The sequence below is a fragment of the Plecotus auritus genome (genome assembly GCF_963455305.1).
Source record: "Plecotus auritus genome assembly, chromosome: 6".
Taxonomy (NCBI): Eukaryota; Metazoa; Chordata; class Mammalia; order Chiroptera; family Vespertilionidae; genus Plecotus; species Plecotus auritus.
This window is the reverse complement of record NC_137773.1, coordinates 53,377,835-53,405,031: the sequence shown is the minus strand read 5'-3', so window position 1 is coordinate 53,405,031 and position 27,197 is coordinate 53,377,835. Positions and strand designations below refer to the sequence as shown.

General features: G+C 38.5%; 1 protein-coding gene across 7 annotated transcripts in view; it reads left to right on the top strand.

Moving 5' to 3' along the window:
• Nucleotides 1-26,083, top strand: part of INPP4B (inositol polyphosphate-4-phosphatase type II B) — a 616,104-nt gene extending 590,021 nt beyond the window's left edge. For 4 of the 7 annotated variants that reach the window (XR_013960877.1, XM_080673787.1, XM_080673786.1 and 1 more), the window contains one exon: nucleotides 24,492-25,869. Coding sequence is in view for 6 of the 7 variants with exons in the window: in XM_080673787.1 (XP_080529913.1) it covers nucleotides 24,492-24,666 (175 nt within the window). In the remaining variant the exon portion in view is untranslated. Of the gene's footprint in view, nucleotides 1-24,491; nucleotides 25,870-25,898 lie in introns of those variants that run through there. The other 3 variants (XM_080673789.1, XM_080673791.1, XM_080673788.1) reach the window with 2 other exon arrangements.
• Nucleotides 26,084-27,197: the final 1,114 nt, after the last annotated feature.

Here is a 27,197-nt window from a genome sequence, read left to right as displayed (position 1 = left end):
TACATATGCAATAGCTTCTGAGACTTTACTTTTTTGAATTGTGAGTAGAAATAGATCAACTCAGCTACTTGCTTTAGTTCTCACCTTCAATTATTAACCAATACTGGAGAGGAAGAATAATAAAATTGTACAGGCATAAGGGAATGAAGAATTTAATTATAGAATTAAGTTTCTGTAGCTTTAGAATGAGATAAACAGATAAAAATGGTGCAGATAAAAAAAGCTTATGATTGATTTTTAACATCCTCAAATTAAAATGGAATATTTTTATTACAAACATTGCAATGAAATGTGCTGTATTTCCTAACTGTGGGTTTGTTATGTAATGATGTATTCATAGGTCCCCATCTGTAATTAGTTATTTCCATGGTGCCTGTCATTTTGAAATACAGATACCTGACATAACAGGGATAATAAGTTTTAAGTTTTAAGAGAAAAACTTGCCTCCTTTTAGCATTTTTTTTTACCTCTTAATCATTTGTGTGGTAGACAGGTAAGGGACGAGAAAGACAAAAGGTGCATTTGAGTTGCAAAATTGAGCTCGAAGTTGATATGTCTCCTTTTTTTCCTTTTCACTAGTGTTCAGATTTCCAGAGGTGACTAGAGGATAGTAGACTTCCAACTTAATCAGTGTACCTATCCTATTATAACCATGGACATAAAATATTAATGTCACCAACCCTTTGCAGATTTATATTTTCCAATTTAATACTTGAGGCTGTCCATTTCCCTGTAAAATACCTGTGTGTCTTTAGGCTAAATTGCTTCCACTTATATTGGAATTTTGTTACTGACCAAAACATACAATAGTAGCTTCTTTCTGGGGCCTGTAGCTTGGGGTGTCTTGGGGATCAAAAGCCCTTCTTCCTCCCTTTCTTCATCTTCCTATCACTTCCTTGGTGGAATTAAACTTTCATAGGTTCAACATCATCTGTTTTATAAACCATTGCATCTAATTTACTAATCAAAGTTTCTTTGAAAGATGAATATTTTGAAAAAGGGAGATACCATTATTTATTTTCTGTCACTTGAATTTTTAAAACGAAATGTGCTTACAGTAGCAGTGTTTATAGTTTAAGCCTCTCTCATTTCAAAGGAAGTATTTCAACTCATAAACTATTCAAATACTAATTGTTTTGTAGTTGTTTTTGTTTATTTATGTTACCTTCCAAAGGACAAAACTTTCTGTAAGAAAAAGACATTTTTGTAGAAAATTAAATAAGATTTTTATAACATTGAACAAATGCTATTAACAACACTTATGGTTTAAAATGATGACATTATAATTAAAAATTCTGTTGACCCAGGATATGATGTGTATAGCAAAGTCTCTTGAGTGAACTCAAATAAAAAGGTAATTCCCTTTTCATGCTATTTTAAAGAACTTAATGCACATTATCTCATCTAGTCTTAATGAGAATGTGAGAATCACATAAAGGATAGAAAAGAACTTCGCTATTTGACAAAGACCTGCTTTACTTTGTGAATTTGGGTTGATGGTTATATATGTTATGGCCTCTTCTGTACAAGTGAGCAGTCCCGAGTCCATCTGTACCTCTGAGTCCTGTGTGTCATCACAAGTTCAAAGAAGGAAAGAGGAGTCTGAATGTTCTTTTAAGGGCTTCTTACAAATTAGTGATTGTCAGTATTAATAGTGTTCTATTTAACGGTCAAGCCAACTTTAATTCACTATGTTATTGAAGATGGATGTATAATAGCATCATGGTTACTATGACTTTGGAATTATAAATGTATAGAGTGGTTCTACCAAAAATATTTATTGAATTAATGAGGCAAAGACAAGAATCTAGGAGGTTCAAGCTAGTGAATGAGGTCAGACACACACACACACACACACACACACACACACACACACAGATACACACATGTGTACTTGGTCAGTTTTATGTCTTAACATGCCTTAGTAGGCAATCTCCAGCTAACGATTATGGTTTAAGTTAGCTGATTTGAAGCACCCTTACCAGGTCAGTACAACAGATTATTCTGAATACATAATAAAGACAGTACATAATAAAGATTGTGTCCCTTGTGTACATCGTTATAGCCGTCTCCTAAATTCTTGATGCCCAACAATGTCCTCTCCTATCTGTGACTATATTTAAGCATGTGTTAGGAATCCTTTGTGACTGTCCAGCCTCCTATAAACACAGCACTAGTAATGGATCAGAAGATATTAAAATAAATGTTGCAGATGCTTAATCCAGTCAAGCAGACATCCATGATAACTCAGTCCCTAATAAAAGAAAAATAAGGACTCTCTTTGGAATTACCTGATTTTTACATTCTTGTGTGTATGTAGTGAACTATTTCAAATTGTGCTCTGAGCCCCAGCAGCAATCACTCTTTCTCACATCATGCCCCATCTTCCTCTAAGCAGCACAACAGGGATAACAAAACCCATTTTAGTCTCAATTTGAGTTTAATTCCCAGCTGGAACTTGAAATGAGGCTGTAATGAACTTGAACTTGCAGCAGTGATTATTTCATACATGCATGTAAAAGCATTCAGATGCAATAGTGGTGTTTCCAGCTGCTACTCGCAAGCCATTCAGTTCTCTGGAAACATAGACAACAGAGTATTATAACTCAGCATACGGTTACCTTGAGCACAGGGAAGTCAGCCAGGTTGTGTTGTACTTTATGCATAATAGAGGATGACAGGCAGCACATAGGATGATCAAAGGATTTTTTTAAATGATCCACAGAACAACATTTCCACAAGAAGTTCCTAAATTAATACATAAAAGGTCAGCAATGTTATCTGAAGAAAATAAACGCAAAGATTGATAATGTGTAATAATATATAACTAAATACATTAAGGGATAAGTTGATTAGGATGATAAAATATTTCTAAGAAAAAGAACAGATCTCTCCAGTGTCCATATAACTCCCTAAAACCATTAGGCTTTTGGGAAGACACATTCATTTTATCCGAGGCATCATTTAGTATTTCACTATTAAAGTACCAACTTGCACTCCATAGACATGAATAAATGATTGTGCCTACTTCTACATTTTGTAGGGCCAGCATTCAAATAGGAATAAGTTAAGCTTCAAGGGAATGAGAGAATGGTTGCTGGAGGCTATGTGACTGGTAAAAATCGACACAAGAAATACTTGAACTTGGGTTCTTATTGTAACATTCTTGCTCTCTGGTAGAGAGGTTGGACATTAGTAACTCACTGTCCTTCCACAATTTTCTAGGTCTAGGTTATCACTTCCATGATAAGTTAGAGAGAAGTTAAGGGACTCAGATAAATTCTGAATTAAACACTCAAAGCTTATCTAAAGCATTTTTTGATAAGCTTGACCATGCCTATGGTACGATTTTAACTTTCTTTACGTAAAGATGTGGTGGCCTGCCAATGAGACAAAGAACAGGAGACAGGATCTCTCATTTTTCCTGACAAAATACCAGCGCTGGCACCAACATCACTAGCATCCAGCAGCACACGGCTGTTCTTCCTGTTAATAACACAGAATGTCAGCATCCACACAGTGTCTGCCTTAGATTAAGCATTACCATTTCTCACCAGATTCTCTCCGAATATCTCAGTGCATAATGTTAGGGTATGAATAGTAATATTAAAGTGAATAAAATGTAACTGTATATTTCAACAAATAATTATAAAGTGAATACCTGACAAACCATCCAAGTACAAGACATTGTGTGTTACCGGCTCCCAAAAGCCCCCAACACCTTTATAAACTAGTCTTGGGAAAAGTCCACCATAAAGAAGCTGGACTTTTGTGGACCCAGCACCATACACCCATCAATACCTTATGGAATCCCATTTGGGAAATTGTGTCTTAGGAAACTAGATAATTTAAGCATGGAAAAATTTGGCCAGTAGATAAAATAAAGGTGTTATATTCAAAAGAAGGTTTAATGAAAGTATTCAATGTATTTTAAACTAGAATTTTTCTGAGAAGTAATGTTATTTTGTGAATATGTGTCTGTTTATGGAGCAGTGGAGGAAAGAGAAAGAAACCCATGTATTTTTTTTAATTTATAGCTATGTGCAATTGTTCTAGTTTATAAACTACTAGATGCCCGATGCACAAAGATTCGTGCAGAATGGGCCTTCCTTACCCTGGCTGCGGCACAGCCTTTGCTCCGGCCCAGAGCCACCTTTCCACCTTCCCACGCTGCCAGAGGCCCAGAGCTGCTGAGGCGTTGCAAAATGCCTGCATGGTCGCCATGGTGATGACACAAGCATCCCACCCCCAGCCACTGGGCGCCTGTGTATGCAAATTAACCTTCCATCTTTGTTGGTTTATTTGCATACTCACTCCTGATTGGCTGGTGGGCATCGCGAAAATATGGTCAATTTACATCTTTCTCTTTTATTAGTGTAGATTATCAGAATAACATGGGTTATGCTTAAGTGCACATAGCAATCGCTGGAAAAAGAAATTTTAAGTAATAGCTAGAGAATAAATAAGCTAGTTTAATAATGAAAAAGCAAATCATTTCTCTTTAGAAATTATCAAGCATTTTAATAATTCAGTCTGCATCAACCTCTCTAATTATCATTATCTCAATTATTAGAAATTAAATACTTATAATTATTCATAGTGTAAATATTTGGACAAAAATTCCAATATATCATAATAATTTTTGATTGAGAGTATTACAGCAAAACATCAAAGTTAAATGATTATTTCAGGTAGACCAAGATAAATTATAAGGTTCAGTGACTGAGTTCTTTTATTATACATATTATTAAATTAGACATGGAATAGAAATATAAGAGAAATAAATTTCATAATGTGTAATTATAAAAGCAAGCAAGCAGTATTCTATAAGTTAAACATCTTTTGGTTAAAAAGATCAAACTCTGTTCTACTGCCCATGAAATTTGGATTTTTAAAGTTTAGAGGGAGTAATGTAATATGCATTATTCATATATATAAATTATAAGAACAAAGTATTATTGGAAATAATAACTAAATACCTTTTCCTTGAAATCATTATTGTGGACTATGACTTTTATAGAGATAATTCTATGTTACATTGTATGTTTTTCAAAATTAATTAGCCATTGGTACAGAGGTCTTGTAGATTATTTCATTGTCATTTATTCAATAAATAAAGGTAATGACATTTGTAATGACACTAATAATTATACTAACCACTTATTGAGTACTTAATATAGGGCTGGGATGCTAAACATACTATATTGTGCATGCTTGTTTGTGTGTATTTAACTTTCCTATCAACCTATGTATAACAATACTATTATCATCCCCATTTTTAAAATAACAGAAGTGATTATTTAGCAAAATGATGTAGCTTGCCCAAGTAACACAGGTAGCAAGAGGCAAAGCCACATTCAGATCTAGGATTGCCTGACTCTCTAGTACAGCCGTGGGCAAACTACGGCCCACGGGCCGGATCCAGCCCGTTCGGCTGTTCTATCTGGCCCGCGAAGCCGAAAGAGTAGAGGGTTCTCTTGCTCTCCCCTCTGCTCCTTTACTTTGAATTTATATTAGTTCACACAAACACTCCATCCATGCTTTTGTTCCAGCCCTCCGGTCCTGTTTAAGAACCCACTGTGGCCCTCGAGTCAAAAAGTTTGCCCACTCCTGCTCTAGTACATAGGCACTGAGCTCTATAAAGATAGATATAGGCTTTCTTTATATGATTCATGATCTGATCTAGTTGGAGTTTTTGAAAAAAATCCCTACTAATTTATAGAATTATAGGAAACTATAGGTTAATAATTAATATTTTGGTATTTAATCAGCTGTTGACTTTTTATTAATTTTTCTTCAATAGCAAGTAATCTATCTAATAAAGAGGTGATATGCAAATTGACCATCACTCCAACACACAAAATGGCCACCCCCATGTGGTCAAAGATGGCTGCCCCCATGTGGACACAAGATGGCCACCACAAGATGGCCAGCAGGGGAGGACAGTTGTGGGTGATCAGTCCAGCAGGGAAGGGCAGTTTGGAGGGACAAGGCCTGCAAGGGAGGGCAGTTGGGGGAGGGGACCAGGCCTGAAAGGGAGGGCAGTTGGGGGCATCAGGCTTGCAGGGGAGGGCAGTTGGGGGGGACCAGGCCTGCAGGGGAGGGCAGTTGGGGGAGACCAGGCCTGCAGGGGAGGGCAGTTGGGGGAGACCAGGCCTGCAAGGGAGGGCAGTTGGGGGAGGGGACCAGGCCTGAAAGGGAGGGCAGTTGGGGGCATCAGGCTTGCAGGGGAGGGCAGTTGGGGGGGACCAGGCCTGCAGGGGAGGGCAGTTGGGGGAGACCAGGCCTGCAGGGGAGGGCAGTTGGGGGAGACCAGGCCTGCAGGGGAGGACAGTTAGGGGCGACCAGGCTGGCAGGGGAGGGCAGTTAGGGACAATCGGGCCGACAGGGGAGCAGTTTGGCACCGATCAGGCTGGCAGGGGAGTGGTTAGGGGGTGATCAGGCTGGCAGGCAGAAGCAGTTAGGGGGAATCAGGCAGGCAGGCAGGCAGGCTAGCCGTTGGGATCCAGCAGTCCTGGATTGTGAGAGGAATGTCTGACTGCCTGTTTAGGCCTGATCCTCAAGGGGTCCCAGATTGGAGAGGGTGCAGGCTGGGCTGAGGGACACCCCCCACCCCCGTGCAAGAATTTCATGCACTGGGCCTCTAGTTTTAAGATAATATGAGTGACAGCTAATTCCTTTTGTACTAAATTGGAATCCATTAGGATACAATTCTCTGAAACAAAAGGATAAGCACCCTGATCTATTTTAGCTTCATATCTATACTAATAAAAGCCTAGGTGGCCCTCGCACCCTCGCATCATCACAAGATGGCCACCCCCATGTTGTCACAAGATGGCCACCACAAGATGGCCAGCAGGGGAGGGCAGTTGGGGGCCATCAGGCCAGCAGGGGAGGGCAGTTGGGGGCTAGATCAGGCTGGCAGGGGATGGCAGTTGGGGGCGACCAGGCCAGCAGGGGAGGGCAGTTGGGGGCCATCAGGCCAGCAGGGGAGGGCAGTTGGGGGTGATCAGGCCAGCAGGGGAGCAATTAGATGTCAATCAGGCTGGCAGGGAAGCAGTTAGAGTGTAATCAGGCTGGCAGGCAGAAGCAGTTAGGGGCAATTAACAGGCTGTCAAACATCCCCTGAGGGGTCCCAGATTGGAGAGGGTGCAGGCTGGGCTGAGGGACACCCCCCCCCTCCCCGAGTGCATAAATTTCATGTACCAGGCCTCTAGTATGTATATAAGAATGTCTTAGAGGTCTATTAGATTAACTTTGGAATCTTCTTTATACAAAGTCAGTTCTTTGTGATCCCATAACAAACTTCTTGGCAGCTGATTTTCAATGAATTATTTATTTTTATTTAGAAAAAAGAATGAAAGTAAATATTGGAGCCATGAAGTTTTGGAGCTCAACAACACCACCTGACTAAAAGTCTAAATCCAACTCTTTACATCCATGGATGCAACCCTTGGACCATTTGTTAATTAATTTGTGGTTTTGGATAGTTAGAGATGGCATCTAGATTGTCTTTAATTTTTATTAATAATTTTTCTTTTAATGTATTTTGAAAGTTGTCATTTATTAATCTGGCCAGAAAATAAATTCCTGCCTATTGCTATATTCACCTTTCTGGAAAGAAATATATATTTAAAGTTCACCACATAACTACAAGCTCATATTTTAGCCAATTATAGCTATTAGTACTAAGTAGTTAGTATCAATCAAAGCCTAAATGGTTAGTTTTATTACTTGCATTTCTTCATTCTATGGTCTTTCTCCATAATTGGTCATACAAGGTGTATACTTCTTGATGTGGTCTCAGCTGCTCCTGTTATATTTTAATCCATATTTTCTTCCTATCCCTTTGCCATTTGATTTCCAGTGCACCAGTCCACTTAAACTGTTAAGTTGAACATGACCAATAACTACCTCTTTGTCAAAGCCAGGATATAAAAAGCATTATTATTTGTATAGATGACTGTTTCTCAAACTTGAACTATGTGTTGACTTCTTTAAGAGAAATAATCATTGTATACCTTCCTTTCTGATATAAACTATTTTTAATATGATGCTACTTATATATGCCCAAACATAAAACCAGGCATAAACTTCCTATGCCTCTAGCTCTTATCTATATATATAAAAGGCTAATATGCTATGTGTCTGACCGTTTGACCAGTAGCTATGATGCTCACTGACCACCAGGGGGCAGATGCTCAATGCACAGGCATGGAAACATGGAACAGACTGATGAATCTCAGAGGGAAAGGTGGAAGGATTGAGCCCTCTAGAAATCTAGGACCCCTTGGGGGATGTCGGGCTGCTGGTTTCGGCCCGATCCCCACAGGCCAGGCCAAGGGACCCCACCAGTGCACAAATCTGTGCACCAGGCCTCTAGTAAAACTATAAAGCCAAACCCAATGTACAAATGACACAGAACAAAACCAACAAAATTTGAGTCATTTACTGTGACATGATATTGTTTTGCTAATGTGACAACAGTTCAGTTTGCCTGTATTTTCTGTGCTATATGATCCAATTCTCCCATCACTTTTGTTTAACAAGCTTAAAAACTTTTGGCTTCCATCGCTTAGCTGCAAAGCTTCCTGAGTGCACTAAGCCAACTTCTGTTCTCTCACTGCCCACAATGATGGCATCTAAAAGTTGAGGCCAATGTGATCATAAATAATCATGCAGATCTCAATTACTTGTCTGTAGACTGAAATTCTGCCTTTTCTTCCCCTTAATGTGTCTTTTGACTTTGACAATCTGTCTTTACCATCCTGTGGTATTTGCTTCACACATTGATTACTTCAATATTCTCCCCACTGTCTTTGCTGTTTCCAATCTCTCTACTTCAACTTACCCTGTATAGTATTTTCAAACTAATTTTTATAAAACTCAGTATATCACGTAGAATCCCATGATCGTAAAATGTCATTTCATCTCCTCCTCACCTCTTTGTCCCACCATGCATTCTCTGTTTTAATCTTCCCCTCATCTCTTTACCATTCTGTCACATAAATACACACCCATAGAGCAAACACTGCAAATCTGTGCTTGTCTTCTTTCTTTTTATTTCCTTTATTATACTATACCCTTTTAACTAGATGTACTTCACCTAAATCCTGCTGGGGCAATAAGCATAAACTGGAATAAACTGGGGTGTGTGGAAACTCTAAGCCTAAACCCACACTGAGAACTCCTTAGGTTCATTTCATTTATGGTGATGCTACATGTTTTTCTCTAAGTATTCTGAGTATGTTGAGCTGTCCTCTACGTACATGTGCAGATACTGTATCTACATAGTTTCTTGCACAATGCAGAATGTAGAAAACGATAGTATAACAACGAGGTTAAGAGCACAGACTTAGGACTCAGAAGGAACCAGATTCAAGTTGTATCTCTATCTCGTATTACCAGGCCAGGTTAAGTTTGGAGATTCAACCTAATATCTCTGAGCTTTCCCATTTGCTAAGTGGATCCTTGTACCTACCTCCCAGTCGTGGTATGAAAGTTAAAGATTATGAGGGTGAAGTGATCAGCAATTGTGAAATCAGCTAATCACCAGGATTTGGACACTTGATATATTTGCCAGTATTTTGCAGTTGCAGATAATGCTGTAATGATTGACTTTCTGTATTTTTTTTATTGTTGGAGATGTATGTATGTTCAGGTATATTCTCAGATATCTGATTGCTAGATGAAATAATGAAAGCATATGGAGTTTATAATATATGTGCATATTCTCCTCCACTGGGTGGTGCCTTGGAATTTCCACTATCAATATACAAGAGTTACTCAAACAAATAGTACTCAGTAGTGGTAACTTTTATCATGAACTTGCTGTGAGCCTAGTTGATGCTTTATGAATGTCATATGAACCCATTCATTAATTTTTTTTCCTTCCTGAAATTATCTGTGGTTTGTAAGTTGGAGCAGCAGCAGCCACAGTGGAAGGTTCAGAAAGGCCAATTTCACACCCTAATTGTCTAGAAAAAAAAAAAAAAAAAAGAAGAACCAACGCCATAGGAAGCAGAGAGATCATAATGAATCATATATGTGTGGTCTCCAGCTCAGCTCCCTCCTAAATCCCCAGGAGCGTTTTCCCACGGTGTATAATGAGAGGATACAGGATACTGAGGAGTGAGAAAGTGACTCCTTCCTCTCTGTTAAGGATGGGGCTGAGGGGAGATTGTTTCATTGTGTGGGAGCAGAAGAATATCATTAATCTAATTGTTCTGCACACAGTCCCAGCTCTACACTGCTGGGCTACTAATGAGATCCTGGTCCTCCTCTGGAGGCCTCAGCTTTCTCATCTGAAAAATGAAGGGGTTGGCCCTGGTGATCTCTAGAGGTTCTCTTCTAGCTCCAACCATCTGAATTGAAGACAAGCTTTAAGCAATTCAAAAGTAGCCAAAATGAAAGAAAAGTAAGTTCTGTGTCTTTATGTAGTACTACAGAGTCGACCGAACAGAATGTGACTTCTGACTGATGTGCAACAAAAGCACAAACCAAATGGACAGAAAAAGAAATGGTGGTACCCTTAGAATTCTCTTGGTTCTACTAGAATGAAACTACTGACACATTTTTCTTAATCGAAAAAGTTCACTCTAAGCAATTACCAAAATTGGCTCTGAGTGATATTTCATATTTACCTTGATAGCCATCTGTTTGGCAAACAATGCAGCCATTTCAAGAATTATTGCAGAAAGTTGTTGCAAGTGTCAGAAATGATGGCTTTGTTAGACTCAGTCTGATTATCTGCATCAGTGTAATTACAAAATGGGACAGAAAGGATAAAATGAATTTAAGATACAATACTCTTTCCTCTTACAATTTATAATTGCCACCTCTGTCTTTAATTCTTAAATTTTCTCCAAGATGTCAATTCACTTATCTTTCATATATGATCTCTCATTCATTGCTGTTTTCTGTTGCTTTATTCCAGACCTTTATTACTTTCCACCTGGCCCACTGCTGTAGTCTCTTAATAGTTCTCTTTTCTCTGGCACATTATCTTGCACTCTACTTTATTCATTCCTCCCAAGGTGTGTTTTTTTTTCTTCCTAAAGTTCAACAGTGATCATGCCACTTCCCACCACATAGAGAGTAATGCTAAAATTCTTTAGTTTGAAATTTTGGGGCCTCTGTCATTTTAGGATCAATCAATTTTTCCTATGTCATTGTCCCTCTTCTTTCTTATCACTCTTAGACTATAGTCAATTTGGACTATTCCTGGCACAAAGTAGGTAAAAATATTCCTTGAATAAATAAGTAAATAAAAAATCCTGTTTGATTTTTTAACCTAATATTTTCCCAACTTACTTCATTGCAGATATCTTGAGAATTATTATTTTCAAGGAGATGTAGTTTATATCCTTAGAGGGGCTGAAAGGTACAGTTTGAAAAGGAAAATTAATTAAGATCCATAATCAATTGACATATAACTTATATTAGGACAGTACCAATTTTTACAAAGGAAAGAAAATAATTCAGCATTAAACAGAAAAATAAGAGGAAGTATCTATCTCGTCGGAAGAAAACAGCTGGGCATCTTATAAGATCATTGATTCACCCCAAGTAGTTACTTCTGGGAAGCCAGTTGTAAAGCGGTCCCAGTGACCAGGATCAGGAATAGTACCAGTATGTTGGACACAAAATCTAGTGTCAGATAATTAAGGTCATTGGCTGTATTAGAAACTTAAAAGGAAGCAGAAAAATGAATTCTAGCATAGTCATTTGTGTTGATAAAGTGCTTCTAATTAGTAATGTTTTATGTTTATATGATCATTGGAAGGCTTCAATCCAAACTACCATAGGAAAAAAAGAATCTGTTCAGGAAACATATATACTGTTTTGAAATCTGTATAAATATAAAGTATAAACTCTTGGGATCTACATGACATTGGGCTTCAAAATTATATGCAAAGATGCTACTCCAAACTCACTAGTAGCAACATAGATGTCCTAATTTATTGTGACATTAGTGGTTAGGTGATCAGAAATTCAATCTTGGCTTTATTTTCTTAATAAACTACTGAGAATATATTGCAAAAAAGTTATTATTGTGTCACAAAATGCAAAGGAATTAAGCTTCTTATTAGTTTACTTTCCCACATTCCCTACATCCCAGCAGCTAAACGCCTTTATCTTTAGTTCAGTGTTCAAATGTGTCAGGGGATGCTTTGAGGTTAGTGGATTCCCACTTCATAAGGACTTTCTGACAAACAGTGAAAGCTCCCTGTTTTTATAGCTAGTCTTCAATCCATAAACATATTTTTCCCCTGAAAAAGGTTAAGATGGCCAACCAACCCATATTTTGAATTTCCCCCATTTCTTCTTTCCTCTGTGCCTCCAAGCAAGCTTACCTTACTATCCTAAAACAGTTTCAATCAATCCTGCTGACTCGTTGAGGCTCTGTGCTGTCTTTCTTCTTCCTTTCCTGGTCCAGTCTCTGGACATAGTAGTTGAAATAGAATAGGATGCTGCCTCCCAGGCATCATCACTCATTCATCAGTTGCTTGTAAACTAATTTCTGTTTCCAAAATTCTCCTGAAAGTCAGAGGCTGCAAGTCTCATAATCAAATCCAGTGACATTTATTTACTTTGCAGCCTCCTTACTGCTGCTGCAGCATTTGTCACTTTAGTTAACACGTTCTCTCTTTGAATTTGTGACTGTTTTCTATCACTGTCTATGTCTGCTTCCTTCCTCACTGGCCTTACAAACACAGGCATTCCCTAGTTTGCCCTCCCCCTCATCTCTGCTCATCATATTCTCTCTACATGGATGACTTCATCTGATTAGCCCACATTTTGCAGGAAAATTACAAATTTAGACTATAGAACTGTGGGTATAGAGTCTGTCTAGACCTATCTTTTATTATGCATCTCTAACTAAAGGCTTGCAGCAAAAATAGCATTCTTAAATAGGATGCATTTCCCCTAAAACCTGAATATCATTTTTTACTGTTTTCTCTTCCTGATCTTCTCCTATTTAAACTCTTAACATATACTCTATTTTTAAGAGTACATCTGTTTTATTTTTTTTTACTTTTTATTTTTTAAAATATATTTTATTGATTTTCTACAGAGAGGAAGGGAGAGGGAGAAAGAGTTAGAAACATTGATGGGAGAGAAACATCGATCAGCTGCCTCCTGCACACCTCCCACTAGGGATGTGCCCGCAACCAAGGTACATGCCGTTGTCCGGAATCGAACCTGGGACCCTTCAGTCCGCAGGCCGACGCTCCATCCACTGAGCCAAACCGGTTAGGGCAAGAGTACATCTGTTTTAAAATCTGTAACTTCCTCACCCTCCCCTTCACTCCAAGTTCAATCCTTCATCACTTTTTCCCCTTGATTATTATAATAACCTCCTAATTGGTCTCTGTCTCTAGTTTATTCCATTCCTGTTGCAGTCCTGGCTCAAACCATCCTACCTCTTGCATTTGGGTGCTATGCTACAGCACATAGCTAATCACACTTTTGTGATAGTTTTTTGGAATAGTTTTTGTACCATCAAACATGAACATTTGCAACATAGCCCTGTCTCATTTTTAAACAATGTGGTTGAATTTCTTATTGAAAAATATATGTTCATTTTAGAAAATATCTAATATAGGTAAGCAACAAAAAAGAAAGTATCCTAACATTTGATTTCCCTTGCTGCCCCATTATCATAACCAAAGCAGACTGGGTCATTTTCAAATGCATCTGGTACTTTCATGTTCCATCCTTTCCATGTTATTTACCTCCCCTCCCCTAATACCACCCCATTTCTGGCCATTTAAATGCTATTTAGTCTTCACTGACCATCACAAAATCTGTTTTTCTAGGACACCTTTCTGGTAGCAGAGATTAGTGATAATATATGTAAAGCACTTTGAGCGACACCCTGGAGTTATTCCTCCTTGGTGTACTTCATATTGTACAGTCTGTGTTTCATGGATGTGTAACTATTGTTGTTTTTAGCCATGCACTTGTATCCAAATCTAAGCTCTAATATCCATGAATGCATCTTTTTCCCTAGGACTTTCAGAACCCTTTCCTTCCAGAAGTAGATAACATAAATTGTAACATCATGCTGTTTGCCTGGGATGGTGGAAGTAAAGAGAGAATTGGGAAACGGGAATGGGAAGAGATTGGAAAGTGGAGAAAAGAGAGAGACCCTATCCTTGTTAAGCAAATGATGAAACTCTAACAGCTCCAAGAGCAAAAACTCTAAATTGATTCATTCGGAGAGTCCTGTTGAAGGAGTGGGTTGGACTGAATGTTTGAGAATATACAACACCGGGAATGGTGGTATCTGTTGCTGAGCTGCTTCATACTCAACTCCATCCACTTCAGAGACAACAAAAAAAAGGCCCAAAGCAGGAGTCCATCCAGCTTCCTGTGATTTCACAGAAAGGCTGTGCTGGGAGGGCATTGAAAAGCAAGGGGGCTTGTGAAGCAAGAGGTTGTAGCTGAAGTTCCTCCTTGAGGTTCAGGAGCTTTGGCTGCTGAGCAGTGGAAGATATTTCCACCTCCCTGCAGATGGAGAAGCACCACTGCTATTTTGACAGCGTGGCTCCCTGTGGGCAGCTGGGCGCAGCTGGATTTTCATTCCGTAGAAGCTCTTGGGGAAATGGTTTTAGAATGTGTCTTGGCTGCATTGCCATGTGTCTGAATGGATGTCTTAGGATTTAATGAAACTCAATAGAGGGGCAGGATTGGTGAGGGCAGGAACACTGCTTCTCTTAGTTCAAGAGCAAGATGAAGGTGGGTCACAGTCAGGTGGTAGCAGTGGAGATGCTGCCAAGTGGTCTGACTGGCTGATGTATGGATGTGGGGTGCAAAAATGCAGAAGAGGAGAAAGGAAGTGCTTAACATGACTGTGTGAGAGTGGGTGGGTGTCCTTTCCTGTGATGAGAATGAAGGGAGGAAAGGTGGCAGAGGCAGTGGACTTGGGTTAAGACCTGACCTTGAAACTATATGGGAGGTCCTGTTAGGGTCTCCAGCTGGGCCTGAGAATTAAATCGGCTTAAGATAAGATTAACAGGAAAAAAGCATACACGTTTTACATGTACATGAAAAAAATCATAAGATAATGAAGACTCCAAAAGTGTCAAAACCTAAAGGCTTTTATACTAGACTGAACAAAGAGAGGCAATTATGAAAAAGGAACTAAAATATATATGGGAAGAGGAAGGGAGCTAAAGGATGATGAGTTATTTTAACAAAGTCTGTGTATAGAATTCTCTTGGCGTTGACTCCCTGTCCCTGGTGATAAGAGTGTTTCCTCCCTCCTGATATAGAAAGGGCATCTTTTACATGGATTTTAATCTCTTGCTCTCAGGAAGGAAAGCGGGGGTCAGAGCACCCTCTTGTATCTGCTGCTTTTCAAGTGCCTTAAGCTCAAAATAATCCTTATTTCAATGTGGCATATTGTGCGGTGGCATGTTTGGCCACCCTTCACTATCTCAGTGTCTGTCTGTAAGGCATCCAAGTGAAGATGTCTGTAATTCAGAGAAGCGGCCTCACCTAGAGAGAGAAACTTAAGATGCATCAGCATAAAATAATAGGAAAGTCTCTGAACTGGTTGAAATTGCCCAGAGAAAACATATGTACTAGAGGAAGGTAAAGTGTTCTGTCCTAAACCATGGACACCTTAACATTAGCGAGAGCAAGAGAAGAAAGAGCTAGAGTTGAGCAGTTACACTGGGGTCGAGGTACCCACTGTCTGCACTAGAACTGAGACTTATAAGGGGAAACAAGAAAGGGGTTCTTTATCGACCTATTTACTTATTTTACTATTGAGAAGGTAGTAGGTGCCTTTACATAATTTCACAATAATCCTGTTGGATGGATATTGACATTCTCCCCTTTTAAAGGGAAGAAGTTGAGACTTAACTGAATAATAGGTAGTTGAGCTGATTTTCTTCCCTGTTACATGAATCCAAAGTTTTAGCCTTGTTTCTGATCGAGTTTTAGCCTCGATCCCCAGGCTACTTTCAGAATAGCACAGGCTATCATCCATGGGTCCATGTGGATTTCTGTTTTTATTGGAGAGCTTGAGAGCTGGCCTCGGAGTCAGTCAGGCTCTGCCAGGTCCTTGCTTACCCAGGGAGCCTGCTGGCGATGGACATGCCTCATCATTCTCTGTTCTTTGTAGCAAGAACAGAATCAGAAGTCTTATATCTGCATATTAATTTCCTCTTAACTGGGGGATAAAGGTGATCTCACACTCCTGAGAGTGACAAGAAGAGCACTGGGACAATGGCTGTTTATTTTTTAAGTACTTTAGCGACAGATACAGAATGTTTTCCTGACTAGTCTCCTTTCTCCTCTCCGACTGCCACTTTGAAGCAATTAAAATGAAATCATCTTGGAGATCCTGTACAAAGAAAAGCTAATTACATTGTGTGGGAAATAGAAAATGAGTTGCAGGTGTATTTCTATATCTGCATACTTAACCTTTTGGTAGAATTGGCCTATTTACCTGTCCACTAACTAGAGTATGTAAGATGTAATATTTTTGGGTTTTGTTTTGATTCTTTTTAACATTTTTCTTTAAACAATTTTTAGTCCACATTTCAGCTCCCATCCAGCCGGGCTGATGGCAAGTCAGTCTAGTGTTTTGAGTTCTCCTCATGCCACGGCCTTATCTTGCACTGTAACTTCTAGAAGTCTTCTTATCTGTATCAGTCACCAGCCACTGATGTGCCCATTTTCTATTTACTATGGTACCTTTAAGCCCCTTCATTTCATTGTACCCAAGACAAGGGAATCTTTGGGGAAGCTGATCAGTGATTTAGCGCCCGTCTCCCGGGATGCATCTCATAGCCCTTACTCCCATCTGGTGGTCCTCCTTCACTAGGCACCACACAGGACTTCTTCATCCTTTCCTTCCTTTTCCCTCTCCCTGTCAGCCCTCAAAGATGCTTTCCCCCTCAATAGATACTTCACAATTTCTCAGTCATGAGATTAAAGGAAAAATCTATTTACTTCAGGCAGGTCTTGCTTTTAGCCTTGCTAAAACCATTGGGGCACATGCTTTATACTACAGCCTAAAATATATGAGAGCAAAACACAAATTAATATCTCAAAAATTATTTTACCACTGTCTTACCTACACTTAAATGCATTGATCACATATTAGCCTGCCTGTACCCAGACAAAATTAACCTTAAACACTTTCTCATAAGCTTTCTTCTTCAGTTCTTTAATCATTTATGATATTTCTTTCTGTACCTTATCCAAATATTCTCCTATCTAAAATCCAGAGATCAAAACTGGAATCAGTTCTATGATAATGATCTGAATATAGCAATTATACTTTCATCTCATATGTCTCTCTCCTTTTTTTAATTTTATAAAACACATCTAGATTTGAGACCAAGACACTTTCCTATCTTTTCTTGAGTTGTTTTCTGGGCATATGTACTTTCTTCCTCTTCGAAGTAAAATGTGCTATATCTGAGAGTATTACTCCTGGGGCCTTGCTTTTTCTGACAAGAAAATATGTCCATTTTTCAGGTACTTTATAAAACTAAAAGAGTGACATGGGAAGACGAGAACAAAACATGATACCAAGGAGAAATTAAATTGAAACATCAAATAGGTCAGGTGTTGGGGTTTTTTTAATTCTAAACTAGAATATGAAATAGATAAGAGTGAGCAATAACAACTTAAGAGACTCAATACAATGTCAACATGCTTTGCATTCTTTGATTTTGGCACTCTTCCCCAATTATTTCTTTCTGAAATGTCACCTGTCCTATTAGTAGAAAAAATATGCATCTCCAGAGTACTGCAGTTATGTTGTGATAGAATCAAAGGACCACAGGAAGGTAGAGATAAAAGTAGCTTTAGAGGGCTCTTAGTCTAATCTAACAACTGGCAAGAAATCACACCTGGCTGTTTCTGAGACCTAGCGTGAAACCTGTGATTAGAGGATCCCAAATCAGTAAAGTGAAAGGAATACGGTTTTTCCATTAGACAGCCAGAGATAGAAATCTCTTATCTGCCCTTTGAGCAAGTTTTGCAACCCTTTTGATCCTGTGGAGGTAATACCACCAACCAGTTTGACCTTTTGTAAGGAACAAATTAGATAATGTTTATAAAGTATCTATCAAATCAATAGTTCAAGTCACACAGTAGGTCTCTTTCTTTACTTCAAACATTTCCATTGCCTTTCAGGGTAGCCCAGACTTTAAACTACAGAACCTTTGACTATTGAAACCAACAACCATCTAACCATAAATTTTCCTCTTCTCCAAGCCAATGGGATTCTTCTCATTCTCATTGTCATCAGTCTTTTTGGCTATGCCAAGTTCCCAAGTCCACTACCATCTTCCTGGTTACCATGCTCTGGTACCTGCTAGTTCACAGGAGTCCTCCCCTTAGAATGACATGTGTGCAGTGTCCTGTGGGGAGGACCCACCCTTCCTCTGAGTCTCTGTTTTGCTTAATGCTGTTCTTTCTTATATAACCAGCTTGTACAGGATTATTAGAAACATTCCATTACCTGGACACTCAAAGCAGTGACATGGTTGCATGCGTTTCAAGTAATTTCTTAATTTAGGGGACTTTTCTGTGGTTGACACAATATTTTTTGAATTAAGATTCTGTACTCCAGTTAGAATAAAGAAGGCATTTTTAATGTGTCTAGTGATCCAGCGGCCACAAAGGCCAATCTTGCTTCCAGCGACTGGAAATTATGCCACACTTGATATGTTTTTATGAAAATTTCCCCTGTATTTAAATAGTTGCACAGATTTTTTAAAGTTCCAGAAGTCTACTTTTAATACTTTAATTACAAATCAAAAATTTTTAAAGATTTGGTAGATAATTTGTCATCTACTAGTATTTTCAGTCATTGAATTTCATGGACCTTAATCTAAACTGAAAACAAATAGTCCTCCTCCCTTTATCTCACCAGACTATGATATAATCAGACTGTGAACCAGGGAAACAACCTTCTCAGCATCCTTTCCTTGCAATTTGCTGTTACAGAAGCATAGGCAAGGCCTTTTTATTTATTTCCTCATCTAGAAAATGTGTAACTCACTGTGAAGATTTTTTAAAGTCACTTTTAAATTGAGAATCTATGATTCTGTGATTTCTGTACCACTCTCAAAGCTCTTATTGATACAGAGGTATATTATATGCATTTTAAACAGATCTGCCAGTTTAAAAACTGACACAGTCCCGAAGTCCATGGCCTGAAAATGATCCTCTATTAAGGTCAATTCAGCAGATGAATGTAGGTCCAATAAAGCTCTGGAAGATATTAATTCCAAAATCGTGGCTCATAATTTCAAGATGGTATCTCCATAGCTTCAAACTTGGTGTAATTAAATGTGAAATGGTCTCATTTTAATGTGAGAGGAAATGAGCTTTTTGGTCAAAAGAAAAGATTTTTCTATTCAGTTTCTATAATTAAATTGATTGGGGTGACATTGGTTAATGAGATTATATGTATTTCAGGTGCACAATTCTATAATACATCATCTGTATATTCCATTGTGTGCTCAACATCCAAAGTCTAGTATCCTTCTGTCATCATATATTTGACCCCCTTTGTCCTCTTTAATCTACTTCACTCCTTTTTCCCCTCTGGTAACCACCCTTCTGTTGTCTGTATCAATGAGGTTACTTGGTTTGTTTATTGCCTTCTGTTTCATATCCCACCTATAAGTGAAATCATATGGTTCTTGCCCTTTCTCCATCTGACTTATTTTACTTAGCATGATACTCTCAAGATCCATCCACCTTGTCGCAAATGGCAGTAGTTCATCTTTCCATATGGCGGAGTAGTGTTCCATTGTCTATTCAGTTTTAACTGGTAATTTTCCTTTGGGGAGCAATAGTGGTTTAAGGAATAAAATAACAAATAACAAAACTGTTAATGAATTAACCAGCATGGGGAGATAGGAGGATTCTGACTTTTGTTTGCAATGGTCAGAAAGATTTGAGAGGATACCCGCAGTGGGGACTTGTGCCTCCAGGATACAGCAGCCATCACTGACAGAAGAGAGAGGGAATAAGCAAATATCAAGTCACGCACATTGGGTTTTATTTAAGGAAATGTCTCCTTGTGTAGGCAGTGATGTGTTTAAAAGTGAGACATGTCCTTTTACTTGTTTCTATTTTAAGTGATTGCTTTGACAGGTCATTTGATTAAAAAAATCATTTTCTCTCCTGCAGATTCAGTAACTGCCCTCAAATGTCTGATTATGTCACATTTTCAGTGAAGACAACACTGTGGTTTGCTTCCATGGAGAGCCACAGTCAGTGATGGCTGTAACTAGTGACATGATTGTCACGGAACCTTGCAGGGTACCACTGATTACTTATTGGTCATCGTTTCCCAGTGAGGAAATTACAGATGTTACCTCTTAACACATCCTTTGCAGTTTGCACTTGCAGAGTGCTTCAAAATTGTCAGAGGGGAGAGGAGTGGGGGGGTCTGAATGAAAAGGTAAAAGGGTTAAGCAAGAAAATGTATATAACACATAGACACAGACAACAGTGTGGTGATAGCCAGAGAGAAAGGAGGATGGAGAGTAGTCAGAGATAGGCAAAAGGGGTGGTGGGGAGGGAATGGGAATGGAGACTGCTTGGGGGGAATGGGCACACAATGCCGTGTGCAGATGGCGTTCTATTGAGTTGTACACTTGAAACCTATATCTCAGTAAATTAGAGAAATTCATTTGTGCCCACAAAGAAATGATCATTTGTGCTATTCTTAGCAGGAAGCAAGGAAACAGCTGCAAGACCACTTGTATCCACTCTACCTATCTATGTGTGATTATTAGAAAGAGAGATTATTTCTGCAGTACTATATTGAAAATTGTGGTTAATATTTAACCTACATTTGTAATCATGATAACTTTACCATGGTGTAACATTTGCATTGTGATAAATAGGTGATAGATACATAATTGGATACATACATGAAATAAGATACAGACATACATAATAGGTAGATAGATGATAGATAGATAGATGATAGATAGATAGATGGATAGATAGATAGATAGATAGATAGATAGATAGATAGATGATAGATAGATAGGACTTTGTACTTCTCTCCTAACACGGAACATTGGAGAGGAACCAAGGTTTCAACAAGGTTGTTAAGATTAACTACAGATCATCCTTCATCTTAAAACCAGACAGGAGGGAGTGTTAGCGAGGATGATACTGGTGATAACAGTAATGACAATAACTAACATTTATCCAGGCCTTGTTTTATACCTGGTACTGTGCTAAGCTTTTTTAAAGTTTATTTTTATTGTTGAAAGCATTACAGATATCCCCCTTTTTCACTCCATTGACCTCCTCCTCCTTGCTCCCAACCTTCCCCCACAGGCTTCACCACACTATTGTCTGTGTCCATGGGTTATGCATATGTTCTTTGTTTAATCTCCTTCCACCCCCTCCCTTTCCTCTGAGATTCGTTATTCTGTTCCATGCTTTCTGTCTCTGGATCTATTTTTTTCATCAGTTTACTTTGTTCATTAGATTCCACATATAAGTGAGATTATGTGATACTTGTCTTTCTCTGACTGGCTTATTTCAATTAGCGTAATAGTCTCCAGTGCTAAGGTTTTTGAATGTATCACCTTACTTAATTCTTTTAACAATCTCATTGTTCCTGTGCATAAGGAGAAATTGTATGGAAAAAGATTAAGTATTTGCTCAAGTTTTGTAGCTGTATGTGCTGGAACTGAGGGTAGAAAAAAGGGCAAGCATTACTTCAGAGCCTTTCTGTTTACTTTGTGCATCTGGAAATGTGCGGGAGGACCTAAAAGTCACCTATCCAGCCTCCCTCGGCCCTTTATCCCATCTTTCCCCAATGGCCAACACATGTTTTATGACCAAACACCCTCCACAACTCTCAGTGTATAGAATAGACTTCTTTGAAAAGTGTTTTTTTTTTCTAGTTCCCAGGATTGTTCAAACATGAATTAGACCACTTATTTCCAACTATTCTTTTCAACCAAACCACAGCATGGTTGACTAGGGGTCTTAAACTAATTCAGATTGCTCTGTGGCATGTTTGAAATAACTATGATTATTGTTTGCCCAGCTGTGGCTACTGTGGTAGTACACAAATTCTTTTACAGAGGCATAATCAAGTAATATCAGTAAAAGCGAACTGCTCTGATTGGCCCTCTGCGCCTCCAACACCACCCCCATGGCACGTCTGCAGTTGAACACCAGTGGGCTGCAACAGTGACTCACAACCTTGTTTGATTACATATCCCTACTAGCTAGAAAGGTACTAGCCACACTACCAAGGTGTGTGTATTTCTTGATTTACAAATTATTTAATAATCATAAGCACTACTGAAAGCTTACTATATGCCAGGCTCTGTTCTAAGAAGTGTGTAAGTGTGACTTACAACACTTCATAGCAGCTCTGTGAAGTAGGTATTGTTGTTATTAACACTATTGAAAGATGAGGAAATTGAGACATTAAATGTTTAAAAACTTGCCCTAGTTAAAAAGTGTAACTAGCAGGTGATGGGTCCAAGCTTGAAGCCAGGTGGTCTCATGGACTATGGCTATCACAGCCGCCTCTACGTGTGTTACTCTACTAATACATTATATTCTTTATGGGATATATGAAAACTAGAAATTGTAAAAGAATGAGATACACATGGGTAATAATTTACTGAAAAAATGAATAAAATATTTCTCTGGGATGAGCAATGTAGGGATTTTAAGCCTCTGGGCAAGCCCATAGAAAAAAATAACACCAGACAAGGAAGCTTTTCTTAGTCACATTCAAAGGTAAACATACCTTAAAATCTACTGCATGTGTCCTGCCTAATGAGGAGCAGAAAGTTGAACAAGTAACCAAGTTCCTTGTGTACCACTGACAATAGAAATTATGCAAGTCCAGAATAACCCTCCCTTTTGCTCCATAAATCATTTGTCTTCCAGATAAGCTTCCACTTTACCTGGTCACTGGCTTTAGGGTCCTTAAATCTTACCAAACAATGGGAAACACTAGAGCACACCCTGGGTGATTGACTTGGTGTGTTAAACTACGGTTTGAAAAAATGAACACTACTGTTTGTCCAAGTGTGATCACTAAGGTGGTTGACACCTGCTCAAAAATGTCTGTGTAGGGAGTTTGCAGGGGCTGCACCTGGTTGAAAGGAGGCACCAGCAGCTCTGGGGCTTTTTGAGAAGTTAGCTTTGCGTGGCACTTTCCATAAGACTGACCCACCACTCATTTCCTGCCTCCAAGCATGGAGGAGCTGATGGAGCTCAAACCACGACAGCTGAGCATGATTGAAATTCTGAATACTCTGAGTACCGATGAAATATACCATAGAGAAGAATTTTTATTTTCAACATATATCAGTATGGCATATTTTATTTATTTATTTTGTTAATCCTCACCACAGGATATTTTTTCCCATTGATTTTTTTTTTTTCGAGAGAGAGAGAGTGGAAGGGAAGGAAGTGGGGGGCGTGGCAGGGGGGAGAGAAAGATGGATGTGAGAGAGACACATTAATCAGTTGCCTCCCACACACAACCTGACAGGGGCCAGGGTCAGGGATGGGAATGAATCTGCAACCCAGATCACACCCTTGACTGGGAATCGAACCTACAACCCTTTGTTGCCCAGGCTGATGCTCCAACCACTGAACTACACTGGCTAGGACAGTATGGCATATTTTTTATTTGCCATAATTGTAGCTGCTTTTAAGCTAATTATAAGTGCCCATTTTTACTTACACAGAGAATACACAACCTGGAAATGTAGAATCTTTTCTTTTAAGGTGTCACTGTGCAAAGATGGATCTCTTTTAAGCTCCGGAGTGCATAGGAGATAGATATTTAAGTAAGATGAGCAGGAGACGATATAATTTATGAGCTGAAGGATTAAGAAGGACGCTGAGTCAGGTTTTGGTAAACTAATCTTACAGCTCCTGAGAATGACACGTCAGATATTTCATTCATTTTAAATACCAACCCATTTCTATAAATCATTTTTATAATGTTAAATACATTATATAGGTACAAGACCAGCAGAGAGTGTGCTTAAATATGTCAGACACATTCTTTTGCTTCACTACATACCATTTCTCTTTCATTTGCCAAAGATGTACTTATCAGATTATTTATATGGGCTGATCCATGTTTTAGTTTTATTCATGGAGTTTTGTTTATTGTTGCTATTATGCTTATTTGCTTCTTCTCTGCACACTGAGATTCAAACCATGTGAAATATCATCCAAGTGTCTCTCCTTTCTCTCTTGCACCAAAGCAAAAGGAATCTCCTTTTGTAATAACATTTGTCAATGAGAAATACATTTGTCAGTGAGAAAAAAATACACAGAGTGTATTTAGGGCTATTTAGCATAAAACTTCCATCTGAAGAAGCTTTATTGTATAAGATAATGTGTTCTACTTCAGGATGGTTAAGGTTGAGTTTCTTTACTGTGTGAATACTATTCTATTTTCTTTCCTCCCCTTACTCCCCCACCCTGTTTAACAGCAGACAAACCCAGGGAGCCCTGAATGAATCCGATGATCCTGAAACAGGCTGTCTATCTGATAACAAGCCAACTTCTCGACACTTCTATCCTGTCGCCTTGCTGCTTGTCAGCTCACACCTGCTAGTCGTGTGGCTTATTTTAAGTCTTGCATTACTATTAGCCAAATACCAATAAGTTTCACTGTTGTGTTCCTTTCTTTTCTACAAATTATAATAGACTTTAAATTATGGGGACAATGCTGTAATATTTCTACATTTTAAGATCCAGAGAATTTAAAACAGATGTTTGAACTGTAAGTGTTTTCTTTGTTTTTTCCTAAAATCTGAAAGAAGTACTATGCATTAAGTGAATTATTTTGCTCTTGTTCATGGAGAAGTGTTTCTCTCTGTTCACTCGCTCAAGAAGAATTTTTAAATTACTGTCTTTGGAATAAGACAAAGAACAGAATCCTGAAAGCTTGAAGGTCTACACCTCCTGTTCCTCTTCCCGTTAAATTTATCAAAGAAATTAAGACTGAATTTGCACAACACACTGAAACTCTGAGACAAGTCCTAGACATGTGGGAGGTTCCAGACTTTATTTCCACTGTGCTAAAATCGTTGCCATCAGCTGGCAGAACCTTCTGTTTGGTTTCTTAACCTGTTCGTTTTGTCATTTCTTTGCTGCAATTAACCCCCTTCTGTCAAGTAACTCTATGAAGAGAATGGCTATTTCTGTTTTGTAATTAAATTAACCTGTTTGTAACTATGGTTTGGGTTGATGTGGCTTGGAGAGCACTTTTCTATTCTTTTTAACAAGGTCTTGTCTGTGTCTTGATGCCCCGTTTCCGCACCTGTGACTGTACTGTCTGTGCATAACACTTCTCCTCTATAAAGTGGAGACTCGGACCAGGCTGTTCCAGAAGCCATTTTTCTCGTCGTTGCACAGTTAAAATAATGAAGTAAAATAAAGATTGAACTTTCCTTTAAAAATCTATAGGGCCAGACTTAATCAATTAAATGCCTTATTCCTAGAACCTGTATCCTTAGGGCTACATATAGATTTTAATGTGTTTTAAAGAAATTAATTTGTGGAAGAGTTATTAAAAAGGCAGATATATTTATGAGATTAAAGTGAAGCTGTATTGTGGAGCAAATTATATTTAAAGAGTTTATTAAACCTTAAATACCTGTTAAGAGCAAAGAGACTTTAATCATCTCTTTTCCGAGGGCAATAATGGTATTGGGCCTGGCCTAGGATTTAATTTTGTAAGATGTATCATCATTTGTGAAAAACAAACAAAAAACAAATGTAGAGTTGAATCTTTGTTATTTTTACTTGGACTGTTGCTGCAACTCTGCATTGAACAAATAAAGCATATTTATTTATTCTGTTTCATGAAGTTGTACTTTTTCCCCTTTTACCAGAGAAGGATGCCGCATAGAGAATGTACTGAAGAATATCAAATGCAGAAAGTATGCTTTCAACATGCTACAGCTGATGGCTTTCCCCAAGTACTACAGACCTCCAGAGGGGACTTATGGAAAAGCTGACACCTAAGTTTTCCAACATGTAAATAAACAGGAACACAAATACGCTTCAGTTGGATATTCTCTACTCTTTCATTTTTCTTTTATTGTCGTGAATTTGTGGAGGGCGATCATCAGGGATGTTTGCCCAAATCTAGGAATTACTTGAATCAGTTATTAGCCTATTACTCTGAAAGAAATTCATTTTTTAAAATCTTACATAATATTGTCCATAATATTGTCCATAGTTTTAAGCTTCTATGTGTTGCTCTTGCTGATTGAGATCAGCTCAGAACGTGTAACTTTCATTCATGGAGTATTTAATGGAAGACATTCTGAGATAACAGGTGCCATGGGGGACTAGCGGTGACTCAGAGAGCAGTGCTGTCCCTCCAAAATGAAGCCAGGAGAGTGTGAAAGGGAGAGGGACTTTGTGAAATGTCCCAGGTTTTCTCACACATACTCTTAGAGCCCATTTCAGAGGTTTAAAAAATATTTTTCTAGTGATTTAAAATTAGGTAGAGTTAACTCATGATCCCGGTTACAGAGCAATTTACAGGTATGCCTGTACCTTGTACTTTGTCACCCAGTCAAGATGCGACTATTCCTCCTAAACAGGTGGATGGACAGTGTTAGTAAAGCAGTGAAAATACTTTCCAAAAACATGGTGTCTTTTCAAAGCTCTGGCTTGGGTTATATGGCCCTGTTGTAAAAGTGGCAGGAGAGAAAGTTTAATCAGATTACGGGCAAAATACCACGAGAAACAAAAACTGCAAGGAAACTAAAGACAGTCAGCCTGTTGATGTCCAAAGTGAAAATCTCCATTGGCCTGAACTTCATGTGGTCAAGTTCATGACACTCAGGAAAATGTCTCTGAGATGTTTTCCAGCAGTCATGTTGGTGCAGAATATAGATGATGTAAGTATGCATTGCCTGGCATAGAATAATATGTATGAATAAACCCTCTAACATGTATGCAACCATAACTTATTGATAAACCAAAGCAATTACTTCTGTTAACCTGAATTTCAAATTTGTCCTTACTCAGTAAAATAACACCATAAATTGTCTAAAATTTTAAATTAGAATCTGCCTTCAAGATTATTTTGTATAACACCTTCATAAATGGGTAAATTAAAGCACAGGAAAGATATATCCCCAACCACCCAGCTAGATAATTTTAGAATCATGATTACA